The 16,472-nt window shown below is 34.1% G+C and overlaps 1 protein-coding gene across 4 annotated transcripts; it reads right to left on the reverse strand.

The window, feature by feature from the left end:
• Nucleotides 1–2,292: 2,292 nt before the first annotated feature.
• Act5C (Actin 5C) lies at nt 2,293–11,266 on the reverse strand. 4 transcript variants are annotated; one of them, XM_067785699.1, is made up of 2 exons: nt 11,109–11,266; nt 2,293–4,432 (listed from the first exon to the last, which is right to left on the reverse strand). In XM_067785699.1, exon 2 carries the CDS (start codon nt 4,422–4,424, stop codon nt 3,294–3,296), a length of 1,131 nt encoding a protein of 376 aa, XP_067641800.1. In that variant the 5' UTR covers nt 4,425–4,432; nt 11,109–11,266; the 3' UTR covers nt 2,293–3,293. The 4 variants fall into 4 exon arrangements, with proteins under 4 accessions (XP_067641800.1, XP_067641803.1, XP_067641802.1 ...); XM_067785702.1 differs by having other exon boundaries at nt 2,293–4,429; nt 11,109–11,258; XM_067785701.1 differs by lacking the exon at nt 11,109–11,266 and adding an exon at nt 5,342–5,494 and having other exon boundaries at nt 2,293–4,429.
• Nucleotides 11,267–16,472: the final 5,206 nt, after the last annotated feature.

Consider the following 16,472-nt stretch of genomic DNA (forward strand, 5'->3'; position numbering starts at 1 on the left):
CGTCCTTTTCAACCTCCCTTTACATGTTGAGCTGTTCTGATCGGAATCTTGCAATCCCACAGCGTCATAAATGAATATATATATTAGAAATGTTGTTGCCTTATGCTGGGAGTACTGGAGGATTGGAAACGTGTCCTTTCCAACCTCCCTTAAAGAGAGTGAGTCCAAGACTCGTCCGTTTGTCATGCTAATAAATATGCTAATCGGAATCACATGGCATTCCGACAGCATATTCAATAGAACTAAGTAATTTTAATAATGAATTGTATTTAGTAATTTAAGTTTTAGGCCTAAACAGCCGTAATAATAAATAAATTAAATACGTGCATATATCATCAACTTAAGTATGAGCTGAGTGAGAATCATTTTAAAGGAGTATTTAAACCCCAGAAGCCTACTAAAGGATTTTGCATCACAGAATTTTAAAAAAAATCGGCACCTTTTTCGGGTAACTTGCTTTCTTTTAACAATTTGAAAACATGTCCCAACCAACATTTTTTAAAAATTTTGATCAAAAAATATTTAAATATCATACCCCAAGATGATTAAAAACGGTCAAATTTAAAAGCATTTTTTGTTCGAAAATTAATGTATCGTCGGGAGAAAAATTTACCTTAAATGTGATTATTCTTGAATAATCATTTATGATTCCTATCATAATGCAATAATAAAGGTGATGTCAACGACATAACCTCAGTTTTTCGGCAGCTCTATTTGCCAGTATTTACTTGTACCACAAAAGTAATAAATTTTGATTGCTTAATTTTTCGTACAAGTTTCCTAAAAAAAAAGTTTTCTGCTAAATTTTGTCTATAATATATTGGGGAATACAAAGTTACGTTAATATTTACATATGTCTAAAAAAATCTGGTAGCGGCTTATATAGTTATTATATTTCTAAACGTATATTAAAATCTACTCCGATCGTAGTAGAATTCAAATGCAATTATGTATGATAGACAACCCTTTAAATTATGAATGCCGAACTTGTCAGAATAAGGGAAAACGCCAACGCGATGGGAACACCTGAATATTCATTTCATCATGCACGTATCCAGGTACATATGTCAAGATAGTTTCACTTACCTGGGGTTCAAATAGCTCACAACCTTTGTATTGTCCAATCATTATGTATTTTCTGGGAAGCCGAAGGTGGAGAGATAATTGGGGAAATCTTCGGTCACGAGCAGCATTACATTATTTTTTGTCTTGAAGAATATCTTTTGCATAAATAATAAAATTTTTATATATTTTTTCTTAGCTTCACGATTGAAAAAATTTGTGTGTGAGAAAAAATAAGATTTTTAATGAAAAGTAAAATTTCAACAAGTATAAAATTCATTATTCAGTCAACAAATATATTCATAAAATATTCAGAAAGCTGAATGAAAAACGATTATAAATTTTGGATCACCTAAAGTAAACACATTTGATTCAAATATGATTGAAAAACTATATTCATAATTTGATTGAAAAACTATATTCAGTTTTTGTTCATCGAAAGGTAAGCATATTTGATTATTCTTTTTGTTGATTTTTATGAAATATTAAAATTTAATCATCAAAGCACTTCAAAAATGATTCCAAAAAGTGATCGAAAAATGATTTTCAGTTTTTGATCATCAAGAGTATTCATATTTGGTTATTTCCTTTGTTCAATTGTATCATAACTCATTATTTAGCCAGAAAGAGAAATCAAATTGTATTGATTTTTAGGGGAATTCAAAATTTAATCACCTAAATGCTGAGTGCGGTTCGACTTGGGTTATTTTATTTAAATTCATTGTTCTTTATCAGTTATCGAATTGACCATTTAAATTTGTTATACAAATTTTCTTTTAGTGTTTTGTTTTAATAACGTGGTAAATTCGGTGATGCAAAATTCGTGTTAGCTGGCATTGAAAGCGCCTGTTTTCTCAAATAACTTTTGAACGGTTAGAAAGTGTTAAATTTTGCAATTGGATTTTTATAACTGGCAGTGATGCGCATCCCTTGATACCCCGTTTCGACCACATCGGACCAATTTTCGAAATGAACAATGGCCTGGAAAAAAAATACGGTCGTCCTAAAAAAAAAAAAGAGTAGAAAATATAGTACCGCGCCGACATTTTTGACATTCGACGGCGGCCTGCGAAAAACGACGAAAATCAGCGGCGGCGTATATCTAATATGCAGCATACCATTGTCCTCGACCCTTTCAATGCCCGGGGAGCCCAGACGATATTTGCTTTGCTCCCTTTATTTACCCAGCAACCATAATAATGACACTCATGGGTGTGGGTAAGAAAATAGTTTTTTTTGTTGTTTTTTATTAATATTTTATTTTTTGTTGTTGTTTCAAGTCTTTAGTATTTTCTTGTTTAATTAACATTTTAGCGTAAGAAAATTAATACGCATGTAATTAAAAACATAAAAATAAACATTGAAGTAAATATACCATTTTTTGCAAAAATATAAAAAAGTGAAAAGTTGTGTTTTCGTTGGACGCTAAGAACGATGGATTAAATTTATTCATTAACATCTACTTGAACACAACTTTTTTCCTTTATGAATTAGAACACAAAACGTTTTTTTTTTATGTTGATGGTACACATTTCGATGATACATAAATAACGCATTTTGGAACTAATGCAGATGTAACTTAAAATTTTCATTCGTTTTGAGAGAATAATTAGATTAGAAAATAAAAAGCAAATATAGGCACACCAATTTCGTCTCATCGAGTATTTCCTATACTAACTAGAAACATTAAATGCTTCCTACATCCGATAATAACGCCTCCTACATAAAAAAAAGGCGCATTAAATACGCTTTACAAGGTATCATAAAGGAAAATTAAATGAGATTTTAAATATAAGGGTAATGGCTGCACCAATCATCAGAAATTTCAAATACAGAAAATTTCGAGTTACACCTGCATTGTTCAAAATTGTCTATTTAAGTTGTATGAAATATGATTTGTATTTTGATGCATTTAATGAAGATGAATCCTACTTCCAACAACGCTTCATTTGGAACTCTTGTATTTAAAAATTTTGAACATTTCAAATAAAGAAAAGAAATCGAGATTTTTTTTGTTTTTGGTTGTAATCTTTACTCCTCTTGTCACTCTCGTACAAAAAGGCGACATCATAACAAGAAGAGTTTGCCAATCTTATTCTTTCCTCTCAATTTGTTGTAACATTTTAAATAATTAGAAAATAATACATTTGTGTGAGAACTTAAAAAAGAAAAATCCTTTAAATCTCTAGAAGTTCTATTATTATAATAATATGGAATAGCATGTAACTGGTTTAGAAGCATTTCCTGTGCACAATTGATGGGCCAGACTCGTCGTATTCCTGTTTCGAGATCCACATCTGTTGGAAAGTAGACAGGGAAGCAAGAATGGAACCACCGATCCATACAGAGTATTTACGTTCTGGTGGCGCGATGATTTTGATTTTCATTGTTGATGGTGCTAACGCGGTGATTTCCTTTTGCATACGATCAGCAATACCTGGATACATTGTGGTACCACCAGACAATACAGTGTTGGCATACAAATCCTTACGGATATCCACATCGCACTTCATGATCGAATTGTATGTAGTTTCATGAATGCCAGATGCTTCCATACCCAAGAATGATGGCTGGAATAGAGCTTCGGGACAACGGAAACGTTCATTACCAATTGTGATCACTTGACCATCAGGTAATTCATAAGATTTCTCCAATGATGAACTTGATGCAGCTGTAGCCATTTCTTGTTCAAAGTCAAGTGCAACATAGCACAATTTTTCCTTAATATCACGTACAATTTCACGTTCGGCAGTGGTAGTGAATGAATAACCACGTTCAGTCAAAATCTTCATCAAGTAGTCGGTTAAATCACGACCAGCCAAATCTAAACGTAGAATGGCGTGTGGCAGCGCATAACCTTCATAGATGGGAACAGTATGCGATACACCATCACCAGAATCCAGCACTATACCAGTGGTACGACCGGAGGCATATAGCGATAGCACTGCCTGTATGGCAACATACATGGCAGGTGTGTTGAATGTTTCGAACATGATTTGTGTCATCTTCTCACGGTTGGCTTTTGGATTTAAGGGTGCTTCAGTCAATAGAACGGGATGTTCTTCAGGTGCAACACGCAATTCATTATAAAAGGTGTGATGCCAAATTTTTTCCATATCATCCCAATTGGTTACAATACCATGCTCAATGGGGTATTTTAGTGTTAGGATACCACGTTTGCTTTGTGCTTCATCACCGACGTATGAATCTTTTTGGCCCATACCAACCATAACACCCTGATGGCGTGGGCGTCCCACAATTGAAGGGAAGACAGCGCGGGGGGCATCATCACCGGCAAAACCAGCTTTGCACATACCGGAACCATTGTCAACAACCAAGGCAGCAACTTCTTCGTCACACATTTTGTCTGCTGGAAATAAAAGAAAATGGGAATTAAAAATATACATATATACAATGTTTGATGTTTTTAAGTATATTGACTTTTTTGCTTTAAGTGCGAACAATGCAACTCCTTTTTTTCCTTATTGTATTTAGAAAAGAGCTTAGACTTTCTATTGCCAATTTTAACGAGCAATTTTTGTGATGATTAAAACAATTTTTTGCTATCCAATGAATCAAGCAAACCCGCGAAAATATGCGAATACATAAAATTTTCATATACAAAAAAATTTTAATTCCAGTAAACAAATGACAAATTATGAAATAAAAATCAAAGCAAACTACATAATATTAAACATGACTACAATTTCAACATGGATAGAAAAAAGATTACTCAAATATGTTTGCTTGAGTCATGAGTAAAAAAAAAAATTGATGACTCAAATACGAATGACACATGATTCATGATTCACGTATATAAGAAACAAAAATATGGCTGAAAATTCGATAAAAATAAAATAACCGATTTGATACAAAAAAAAGGCAGCAGCTGTGTAAATTAACCATGAATCTACAAATTATTCTTTAGTTATAATAAACCAATAGTGACAAAAAATATTAAATAAAAACAACAAATATTCTTTGAAGGGCAACGCCCGGTTTCCAGGAAAAGAAAAATAACCAACACTACATATTGGATTAGACGAAAACGAACGAGTATCAAAAAGGAAGGTGGATAACAATCACAAATATTGCAGAAAAGCGCAAGCGCAGCTCAGCGCGACGTATACCGGCAGCGGAAAATAAATCTTCACTTGGCAAAATACGCCGATCAACTTATTACACACATTTTCAACAAACTTAAATAAAAAAGTATTTGCTTTATCACACGCTACACTTTAACCAAATTCTTAAGACCGCATACAAATAATAACCTCACCTTGAGCTCGAGAAGTAAAATAGGAGAAATTCAACTTAACACTTTGACAGTCCAACAACGAATGGGACGCCGTTATATAAAAAAAATGGCAGTTAAAATTTTTACACAAACGAGTAGCGAATAAATTTGGGTGTGTATAGTCGTTTCTTGTGAGCGCGCCACACACACTCAAGTCACACAAAGTAGATGTATCTATGCTCTTTTTTCAACTTTTTCCCTATAACAACAAACGTGTGAGTGAATGCGCAATATTTTTTTGGTGAAGAAGGCTCCAATTGAGTGTGATTTCAATCACATTTTGTATGCGTGTGTGGTTTAACCCTCACTTGATAGTGCTCTCTTTGATATCGTACAAATACATGTTCCAGCTGGCAAAGGCGATACCATTTTTGTGACCATATATGGTCATGTTTGCTGTGCAGCAGTGAAAAAGCGTAGAAATCGAGTCACCCCTACTATTGACATACATATATAGTTAGGTATTATTGAAATTCTCTACAACTTGTCATGCTTTCACCTCGTGTATATACGAGTGAGAGCGGATTGAAGCTAGTATACTAGTTGATGTATTTCTTAGTAGGTGGTGTTGTGGAGAGAAATAGCGTAACTGGGTATTTATTGGATACCATAAGAGATTATCTTTAATAAAACCGGCATTTTGCTTATATGGATGTACTGTTGTGAATACAGAGCCGTAGGTATCTTCGCTGTTTTGAATAAAAAAGGCCAACTATAGAAAATTATCGCATTGTTGTTACAAATCTCTTTGTTAGGCTTAAAATTTATTCAAACATATGTGTGTACGTACATACATATGTACTCATATTTCCAGTGGGCATTTGTGAATAAAAGTGTTGGCGTAAACAGGGGGAAATATGTATGCATGTACATATGTATGTACAAGGGCGGATGTGAATAAAAATAAGTCAAGTTCAAATGTAGGCAGAATTATGTACATACATATATGGTTGTGTTGTATGTACATACATACATACTTATACTGTATGTGTGTGTGGCAAATTTAGATAAGAAAATGTATGTGCCAAGGCTTTGAAACCAGTTTGAAATATCAATAACCAAACATAAAGCACCTATTTAAGGAGCAGCCTGCAGCGCATTGCGCAATAGTCCCGGAAAATGTTGTCACGTCCTTTGACGCATTTGAAAGTAGTAGGTACAGTGAGCTCTCGGTAAAATTATCATCCTAATTTGTACTTGTATGAATGATGTATGATATTTTGGGATATCCCGTATTGCAACTACGTGGTGCAATGGCCCCCACCTAGCGTTGCCAAATGTCCCGTATTGGCCAGGACATCCCGTATTTTTCACAAATTTTAAAAAGTCCCGCCAGGAAATGCTATGTCTGGGCATTTTCACAATATCAAAATTAATAAATTATAATCCTCTACGAAACATGGCCATATTTGCGGCTTCGATTGAATTCAGGTCATTAGCATATTGCATGCAACTCTGTAAATAAGAAAAATTATCCGTACTGTGGGTTCTGAATATTGTCAATGTTTGACATTTCGCACACCTAAATATTCATTTTGCATGGGGAAGTTTTGTGTTTTAAAATAACGTTTGGAAAATGAATCCATAGAATATTGAATTCGCATTAAACACAGTAAACGTATTAATTATTAGCCTGTTTCATAAAAATATTTGTTATAAATAAATAAGTTTAAAAAGTTTAATTCTATCTAAAAATTATTTCGCCGAAATGAGCAACCCATACAAATATATTGGTGTTTCTTATTTTTCAAATGTCCCGGGAAATTTAAAAAAAAATCCCGGGAATTTGGTTAAAATTTGAGGTTTGTCCCGGGAACCCGAAATAAAAATCTGGCAACCCTACCCCACCCTCAGAATATCACTATGTGGTGTCAATTGTGGACAGCGCTCTTCGGTAAACAGGTAATCCATATACTGACCCTGACTCAGAGACTGAAATAGACTGAAAGGTAAAGCACAATAGGTCTTAATAAAAGTCGATATACAATACGAACATTACGTTAGATTCCGTTAAAAGGGACCATTCATAAGAGCCTCTACTCGTTGGCAATGGCGAGCACCGAAGAAGATTAAATAATGACCTGTACGAGCTTTATGCAGACATCATTTGGCAATTCGCACACCTTTCGTCAGGTTCTGTGCCCATGTTACCGTAAACCCAAAACAGATGTAAATTATAGACTTAAACTTTTTAAATTACTAATTATCAGGTATCAGTGAGCATTTGGTTCGAGAGACTTTCGTCCATGTAGCGAATATCTTGGTTGAACTCTGGTCTGTAACGCTATTCCCGCAGTCTAACTCAAATGAAACAGTAAAAGCGGCTTACACATTTTTTTCGAGACGAGCTTTGTTGCTTTCCTAAGTTTTAAAAGGAATCTGAATTTGTATGTAGCTTATACAAATTTCATACAGAGGGTTAATGAAATAATTAGAAAATTTTTCTACATTAAAGCCCTTATTGAACTCAATCTTTCATAAAAAATATAAATCCTTTATTATCTCATTATAGCTTTATTGAATGCCCAATGGGGTCAAAAATCCAGTACATTTGCTTGATGGGTTGAATTTTATTGTCAATGTAGCAAATGACAATCAATAATAAATTATTTTCAATAATTTACAAAATATAGAAACCCTTCAAAAAAATTAAAAAATTTATTTTCGCTGTATTTGCAGCAAAAGATAATATGGCTTTTGCGAAAATAGGCAGATATTTGGCTAAATGCAACATCTATAAGTAGTTGCGCATTAATTTTATTTTGATTGCCTTAATAGTTAAGGAGGAAACGGCTGCTATCCATGTTGTTGTTGTTGTTGTAGCGATAAGGTTGCTCCCCGAAGGCTTTGGGGAGTGTTATCGATGTGATGGTCCTTTGCCGGATACAGATCCGGTACGCTCCGGTGACACAGCATCATTAAAGTGCTAGCCCGACCATCTTGGGAACGATTTATGTGGCCACGTTAAACCTTCAGGCCATCCCTCCCTCCCCACCCCCAAGTTCCTTGAGGAGCTTGGGGTCGCCAGAGCCTCGTCTGTTAGTGAAACAGGATTCGCCGAGGATAGGTGAGGTTGACAATTGGGTTTGGAGAAGCTATATATTGCGCTGGCAACCTGAAGGGTTGCGCTACACAGCCCCTTGAATCTGGTATTTTAGTCGCCTCTTACGACAGGCATACCTACCGCGGGTATATTCTGACCCCCTAACCCGCTGGATGGATGCTATCCATCTTAACTATTCTTTCCAAAAGCGTAATATTTTTTTTGAGGCTGACGACAGCTGTTCGTTTAATGAATCAAGTGACCTCGTGTGAAAAGGTGAACTTAATTATTTCATTAAACGAAATTATGGTTCGTTTAAGTTTCTATGTGAAATCGGTATTAGTCTCGTAGTTTAAATTGAATCTTGTTTATTTGTGCAACCAATAAAATCACTATATTTTTGTTTGGACAAAATTCAACATAATCGTAATGTAAAGCCTAGTAAACTGCAAAGTAGGTTGGTGTGTTGTATTGAAATAAAAGCCCGTAGTTCACTCCGTTAATATTCTCAACCCATTTTTTTCTCTAACTCAATACCTTGCAAATGTTCGAATAAAAATACTGAGGTCACTTTCAGGCTTGGCGGTGAATGTGATTTCCACTTACCCATTTGACTGAATTCGGACAACTTATTCTTGCTACTCATCATAAGTAAAAATTGTGTTCTTTATATCAAAGGGTGTTGGAAAAGTAGTTTAAACATTTTTAAAAAATTGCCGAGTGGAGTATCACCCTTTCTGGGCAACCGTTTCAAAAAGACCCTATCTCAGAAAACGATTCAATAACGCCCTATTTCAGATTTTGTTTGAGAAACGCTCTATCTCAGATTGTGTTTTTGAAAACGCCCTATCTGAGCTCAAACTCAATATATTCTGCCATTAGCTGAGGTGTTTTTGAAAAAAACTTCTGAAACACGGCGTTCTTCAAACGAATTCTGAAGTAGGGTGTTTTTAGATTTGCAAAAGATAAGTTAATTGAATATGAAAGCAAATAAGAAATTAAGTTAATTAATTAAAAATCTACTAAGTAGGTACATTTGATAATTTTGTTGTCAACTCTCTTCAAATCAAAGATGACTTTCAATGGAAGACATCATTTAAAGAGATACATCCCTCTCTTAGTAGACGAAGCGCCGATTTTCTATTTACTTATTTTCATATGGGACATACATCAGGGTCCGCATCGCGTGTACAATCCGTGATCAAAATCCATTTTTCAAATCATAACAGCTCTAAAATGGCCAATCCTTTGAATGACATACATATGTACCATTGGCATACATATATGACCATTCGTACTCATTAGATCCATGTTTTATTAAAATTTTTATAAATAGTTTGCATATTCATATTCATCATTTGAGTGAACTCGGTTTTTCATTCGTTATCGTATAGTTCTCCAATGTTATTAATTGAATAGAGAACACCAACGCCCTTTGAATGAAAACCATAACAGTTTGCTGAATAGAAAGTCCCCCTAGCTGGGCTGATATTTCGACGCACTACTTTAGCAATTACTGAAAGAATGCGCTACTCAGAAATATGTTGAAGAACGCTCCATTTTGGTTTTTAATCAAGACTTTTATTGAAGTACGCCCCATCTAAAAATTTTCTTCAAGAACTCGCTTTCTGAAAATTTGATTCAAAATTACCATATTTCCTTAAGCCCATCTTCATTCTTTCTTTGAAAACAATTAAGTCTGCAAGTTTCCAACGAATTTCGATTGGATTTGTTTTTAAAGCCGCAGTCGTGATAGGATTTTCTGTTCAGACATAAATCTATTAAGGCAATCAACTATTTTTTGACAATGAAAATTTCCTTACTGAATTGTTGCACGTTTTTGAAAATAAACGCAATATTAAAAGGCTGAAATTAAGACGTGTTATTAGTACCTCACACTTAACGATTCTTTTTACACTCGATCCCAAAACTTTGATGAAAGTATTTTGTTTTGCAAAAGTATTTTATGATTTTCTCGTGCCAGACATACGTTAGGAGTACCCTTAAGGGAGAGTTCACTGTTTACATAGGTGGAGTAGGCTTGCAACGACAAGGGCGTTGGCGGGGTCAATGTCTACCACAGCTGCTGACTCATTCGTTTACTGCACTTGTCACACAGTTGCATACATCTGCATGTACATGTGTATGTATAGATCTAATTCGAAAACGGAAGTAACGCACAATCGCAGGCTATACAAATGGAAAACAACTTCCGTATTTGAATTTTGAAAACCGATTCACATGCAAATTGACACGCCCATCGAAATGAGTGTTGTAGCTACGCACATCCTTAACCTATAGATGCCTCACGTAGGCAATTGTCAATTTTGTTTTTTACTTTCAGCTTAAAGTCCAAAATTTTTATTTTTTTAGAACGAAATTTATATCACTAAATAAAGTTTATTCCCGATTTAAATGTATTTATATACATGGTATGGCGCACACTTCCTTTTACGAACAATTCGTGCACACTTAATATATTTTATAGTAATTTTTTTTTTTTTTGATTAAAAGCCAGTGTGTGCATATTTCAAAGTTTAAAGTTTTTTTAATTCCACCATTATTTTCAATATTCATTGCTCATATTGCTCTCTTCATTGATAATTTTAATTGTCTATGTCTTGTTTTAAATAATTTTTTATACACTTTTAAGCCATAATTTTTTACACAATATATTTATTTTTGTTTTTTTTTTTGCATACTTACTTTTTTGTTTAAGTTTACTAAAATTAATTAATATATACTATATATTTCCAAGTCTTATGGGACTTTTTGTATTTTGTTGCTGCTGGTCTCTTTTTATCGCATACACTACAAGAACGCACAAAATGCAATGATAGTAAAAACACGTTAACACTCGCTTATAAAGGCCCCCATCTATGCCAATGGCTCCTTATCAGTAGCGACTCCAACTTTGACCATATATGGATGTGGAACCGCCGGTCGTACATACTGGAGAATTTCTCGTTCAACGTACTCGCCAAATATTTCAAGCTGCCAAATTTGTCATATGGCCGGTAGTAAATCGGAATATGTGTGAGTAGTGCCACATTATGCTATATAGAAAGAGATGAAATGTGTATTTTTTCAAGCCCGCGCTCATTTCCCTGTGAGTTTTCTCTCTGTGCGCTTAAACACAAAGTATAAGCAGTGTTGTTTCTTTGTAATTATCAAGTCATCGAAATATTTAAGTGATTGGTAATATTAATCTTTTATCTAGCCATAAGTATTCAATTTATGTTTTTTTGTCTATCAGTTTTAAGTCTTATCGATCAATAAAAAAGTCTTATCAACTAAATTTGGAAGCATTTTTCCTTATCATAAACACTAAAAAAAAATATCCTTGTTGGCTAAAAATGTATCGTTTTCTTAGCACTATAATTTTATTGGTACTTAAAAAAGGGAAACCTTGAATTAAATGTTGGTAAAGTATCCAGCCTTCATTGGCATAAAGTCCAATTTTTTTAGCAATATATTAGCTGTGTTTTTTTTTTTTACATCTATAGACGTTTACGATTAAACTTTATATGGACTGCTAAGCGTCATACTTTAAACACACATTGCTGCGCATAAAATTTGTACTACTGAATTTCAATCCGCATTATACTCAGATGTAACTGAAATATGTGTCTATGTCTCACCTCTTCACTAATTCCATGTATCGCCTCTTAAAATGGTGCGTGTCCACTATTCATCGCAACTGATTCAGCTATATGTTATACATTATTGCCACCAGAGGTTTGTGCCTCCGATTTTAGGTGCACCCTGTTCTGTAGCTAGTTATTTAACCACTGCCGCTAGATGGGTATCCTAAGCATTATATATGCGAAGATAGGCGTTTTTTTACGCGCAAACGTAAAAAAACACTGCTGTTTTTAATATCGCTTTAAATGTCTTTCTACACCAAGTTTGTATGTAACGACGCTATCTTCATTTTCGTATTTAGCTCCTAATAACTAGTTTTCCCATATAAATTTTTCCCTCCGATAATCGGTAATTAGGAACACATTTTTGAGATGCCTAAATCTCTAAATAAAAGCACGAAATAATAATCTAGTTCCTTGAGGTGGAACAAATGTGAATGTCTTACTATTGTGGATTTGTGCATGTGTATATATAATTTTATAATTATAATTTTGTTTAAACATCAAAAAAGCTATTCATCCAAAAGAGTCCTTATTGATAAATTATTAAAGCATTTTTTTGCCTTCAAGAGCGGATTACACAAATTATTTTTATAATACAAATATATAATTAAGTATTTTATAAGTACCTATTTATCAGCTGAATTCTAAATATTCGTGCCAAATTTCGTCCTTACTTATTTTTTTATTTTAATCCTTCATCTCATTTCTCCTTTGGAGAACAATAATTGAAAAATGGTAATTTCGAAGTGAGCTGTTTTGCCAAATAGCACCTCATAGCGTAATATTGTTTTTGTTGAGGAAATTCCATAGTTCAATTCTTCTGAAAAAATGTAGGAAAAATTAAAAGGAGCTCGACGACAATTGTAAGAGAATCTCGGCCGAAAATCTCTTAGCTGGCTATCGCGCCTTGCATTTACTTATTTATTTTTACATATATAGTTTTTTGGATTGAGTATTAAAAAAAGGATAACTGTGGCGAATTCCCCCAGAGGCTGGACGGAGCTAACATTTTTTAAACCGACTCCAAACGGCAGATGCAGGCAAATAAATTTTCACTGAAAATCTTTTCATGAGTGTTTTGAAAAACAGCTTTCTAATTCAAAAATTTTGATGCTGCTTTTCTCGGATATTTTTAAAAACTGCTATTTTTGTAGGTTCCTAGCAAACATAGAAAGTCAAAAAGGGCCATAAAATACAACTAAATAGAATAGAAGCGCTTGCACTCATTATAAGATCTTTTACGAGCCGAAAATTAGCGTATTTTCCCTCTTACAATGGTGGCCACCGTGGTGTGATGGTAGCGTGCTCCGCCTACCACACCGTATGCCCTGGGTTCACACCCTGGGCAAAGCAACATCAAAAATTTTAGAAATAAGGTTTTTCAATTAGAAGAAAATTTTTCTAAGCGGGGTCGGCCCTCGGCAGTGTTTGGCAAGCGCTGCGAGTGTATTTCTGCCATGAAAAGCCCTCAGTGAAAACTCATCTGCCTTGCAGATGCCGTTCGGAGTCGGCATAAAACATATAGGTCTCGTCCGGCCAATTTGTAGGGAAAATCAAGAGGAGCACAACGCAAATTGGAAGAGAAGCTCGGCCTTAGATCTCTTCGGAGGTTATCGCGCCTAAAATGTATTTATTTATTTAATGGTCTTAAAATAAGTGCCTTATTTCATACATTATGTGAGCCAAAAAAGGAAACCGATCTTTTACGCTTTTAAACTGCTCATGCATCTTATATGACTTTTTTCAGCCATTTATGTGGAAGGGATTAGGATTGGCCCGTTGAAGGCGAACTTTTTACGCTGGGTATTAAAAATGGGGAAACATATCTGGAAGCCTTTTTGCAAAGCAGGACATTTGGGAGGAATTGAAGACATACCAGGGCTTGACACACCAACCAGGGTATACCGTTAAGGCAGTTTGTGATTGCAATCAAAAAAGTTCAAAATACTTACACATTATTAAAATGCGAATAATTATTAGGTTGGGCGAGGCGTTCATGAAAGAAAAAACCTTCTTAGCAATTTTATGGCTTTAAAAATCAAAAGGCATAAAAGTTATGATTTAAACCATATTTAGTCTTTGAATTTAAATTTTGTATGAATATCTTCATTCATTAAGGAGTAAATTAAAACCGCAGAAATTTATCGCCCACATCCCCATGCACAGAAAAGCAATACTTTTAGATGGGAGTTAAGTTGAGCTTATTTGAGTATTATTCGTAGACTCTCCATTGCTCTCCAATTTTCTCTATTCACACAAAAAGAAAGAGAAAGAAAACCAACATTGAAACGCGAATAAAATTTCGTCGATTTTGTTTTTTGCTAAAGGCCGTTTTCGAGAGGGGAAAGCCGGAAAGTAAATACAAAGTATATACATATCGGCTTAATTTCTTCAGCCGTTTATTCAACGAGAATTTAAAGTTTTTTTTTCGGAAAGTGAATATTTTTATTTTGATAGGTGATGTGCAAAAAATATGTTTTTTACTTTACTAGGTATATCAGGTAGGAATGTTCATATATGCATGTACATATGTATGAATTAACTTTTGTTCTCAGTTTAAAAATATAACATTTCTATGTTACCTACATTAGCGTTCTAAGTAAAGCGCGAGTAGTCGTCAATCCATGCCTTCATCCATATGATATGCATTCATGATGAATTTGATATCAAACCCGATATGCATTTGAACCTGACCCCTCAGATTTCGATGAAAATTTGCACACAGGTACACTTTACCTATGCAAACACAACCTCATTTTTAGAAATTGCATTTTTGAAAAATTGTGGGCGTGGCAAGGTGTCAATGTTGTGAAAAATGCGTGAAAAATGACGGTAATAGGTACTTTTGAGCTGTGATAACTATGGAATGGATCAACCGATTTCAAAGATCTTGGTACCATTGGAAAGGTATTCACATCGGCTTTCGAACCCATACAATTTAAAAAAAATGTAATACACTGAAAAATTTTTTTTTTTAAATAAAATTTTAAACTTGAAAAAAAAAACTTCAAATCTGATTTATGTATATAGCTCTAAACCCAAATTTGTAGCTTCACTACATGTAAGTGTTGATTAAAATTGTAATTGTAAAATTTTGTAATTTTTATATTGTTCATTTAAAATATATTATTTATAATAAGCAAAAAATTTAAAAGTTTTGTCATTAGTCTGTAAGTGCACTCTCGTCATGTATGACTACAAATAAATAAGTAAATATATAATATTTCTTTATTGCCTTATACAGAAAATTTAAATATTTATTATTATTTTCGTAGCACTATTGATTAAAACAGAAACCCATTGTTGGTCATTTGCACTCGTGATATAAAAGAAACGAAAGTTTGGGTTTCTTCAAGAACTAAATTGGTATTTTTTTTTTTTAAATTTTGTAGAAGTAAGAAATAAAAAGAAAATTTCGATTCTCTTATTTCTTATTTCTTCACCAGAATCTGGAGCATCGTGGAGCTCTGGTCTGTAGCAAATGTATCAAAGCCACACTGTTAAGGTCCAATTAGTTAGTTTGTTGCTTTTTGCACAGGACTAGATAGAACCTTATATGCGATTTGAAGCAAACTTATTTCGCGGAAAATTAGTGGAAGACCACGTTTTGTGCCTGTGTATTGTTCTATAGTATAGGTCTATAGTATAGTATAGGAAGAAAGCCCAATTTTTTTTGATTGAACCCCACCTGCATGCATGTATTTTAAGGCTCTAGAAGGCATTGTGAAGGTCATTGAATTTTAAGGTGAGAGCGCTGATAGTCAACAAAAGTGGACATTATTTCCATTTCTAACGAAGTAATCAAGTTTCCTTTTTTTGTAAATAAAATATGTCTATTTTTATTGTGGCAACATACTCGAAATGGATACGTACATACAGATGTACATATGTATATACATATGGGAATTTCCATTGTTACGTGTGTAAAACTTTCATAATTAAACGGTTTTATTTAGGTTGACTTGACAGGCTGGCTGGTTGGATGGCTGGCACGAATTTTATAATTGAAATTTAAGTAACATCCCGATAAGCTACAAGCTTGAAACTCGGAATATAGTTCAGAACCCGACGACAATGCAATAATAAGAAAAAATTTGCCGCTAGGTGGCGCAAAGATCGAGATATTCACAAAAATCGTATTTGTGGTCCGATTTGGCTCACATTTGGAACACATAATACATACAACAATAGGAAGCGACCTATGAAAAAATCGCCGCTAGGTGGCGCAAGGATCGAGATATTCACAAAAATCGTATTTGTGGTCCGATTTGGCTCACATTTGGAACACATAATACATACAAGAATAGAAAGCGACCTATGAAAAAAATTGCCGCTAGGTGGCGCAAGGATCGAGATATTCACAAAAATCGTATTTGTGGTCCGATTTGGTTCATATTTGGAACACATAATACATACAGTCCGG

The sequence above is a fragment of the Eurosta solidaginis genome, chromosome 4 (assembly GCF_040869045.1).
Source record: "Eurosta solidaginis isolate ZX-2024a chromosome 4, ASM4086904v1, whole genome shotgun sequence".
Lineage (NCBI taxonomy): Eukaryota > Metazoa > Arthropoda > Insecta > Diptera > Tephritidae > Eurosta > Eurosta solidaginis.

Bases quoted from the DNA above. Each gene is read 5' to 3' on its own strand.
- Act5C (XM_067785699.1), bottom strand. From the start codon at position 4,424: ATGTGTGACGAAGAAGTTGCTGCCTTGGTTGTTGACAATGGTTCCGGT.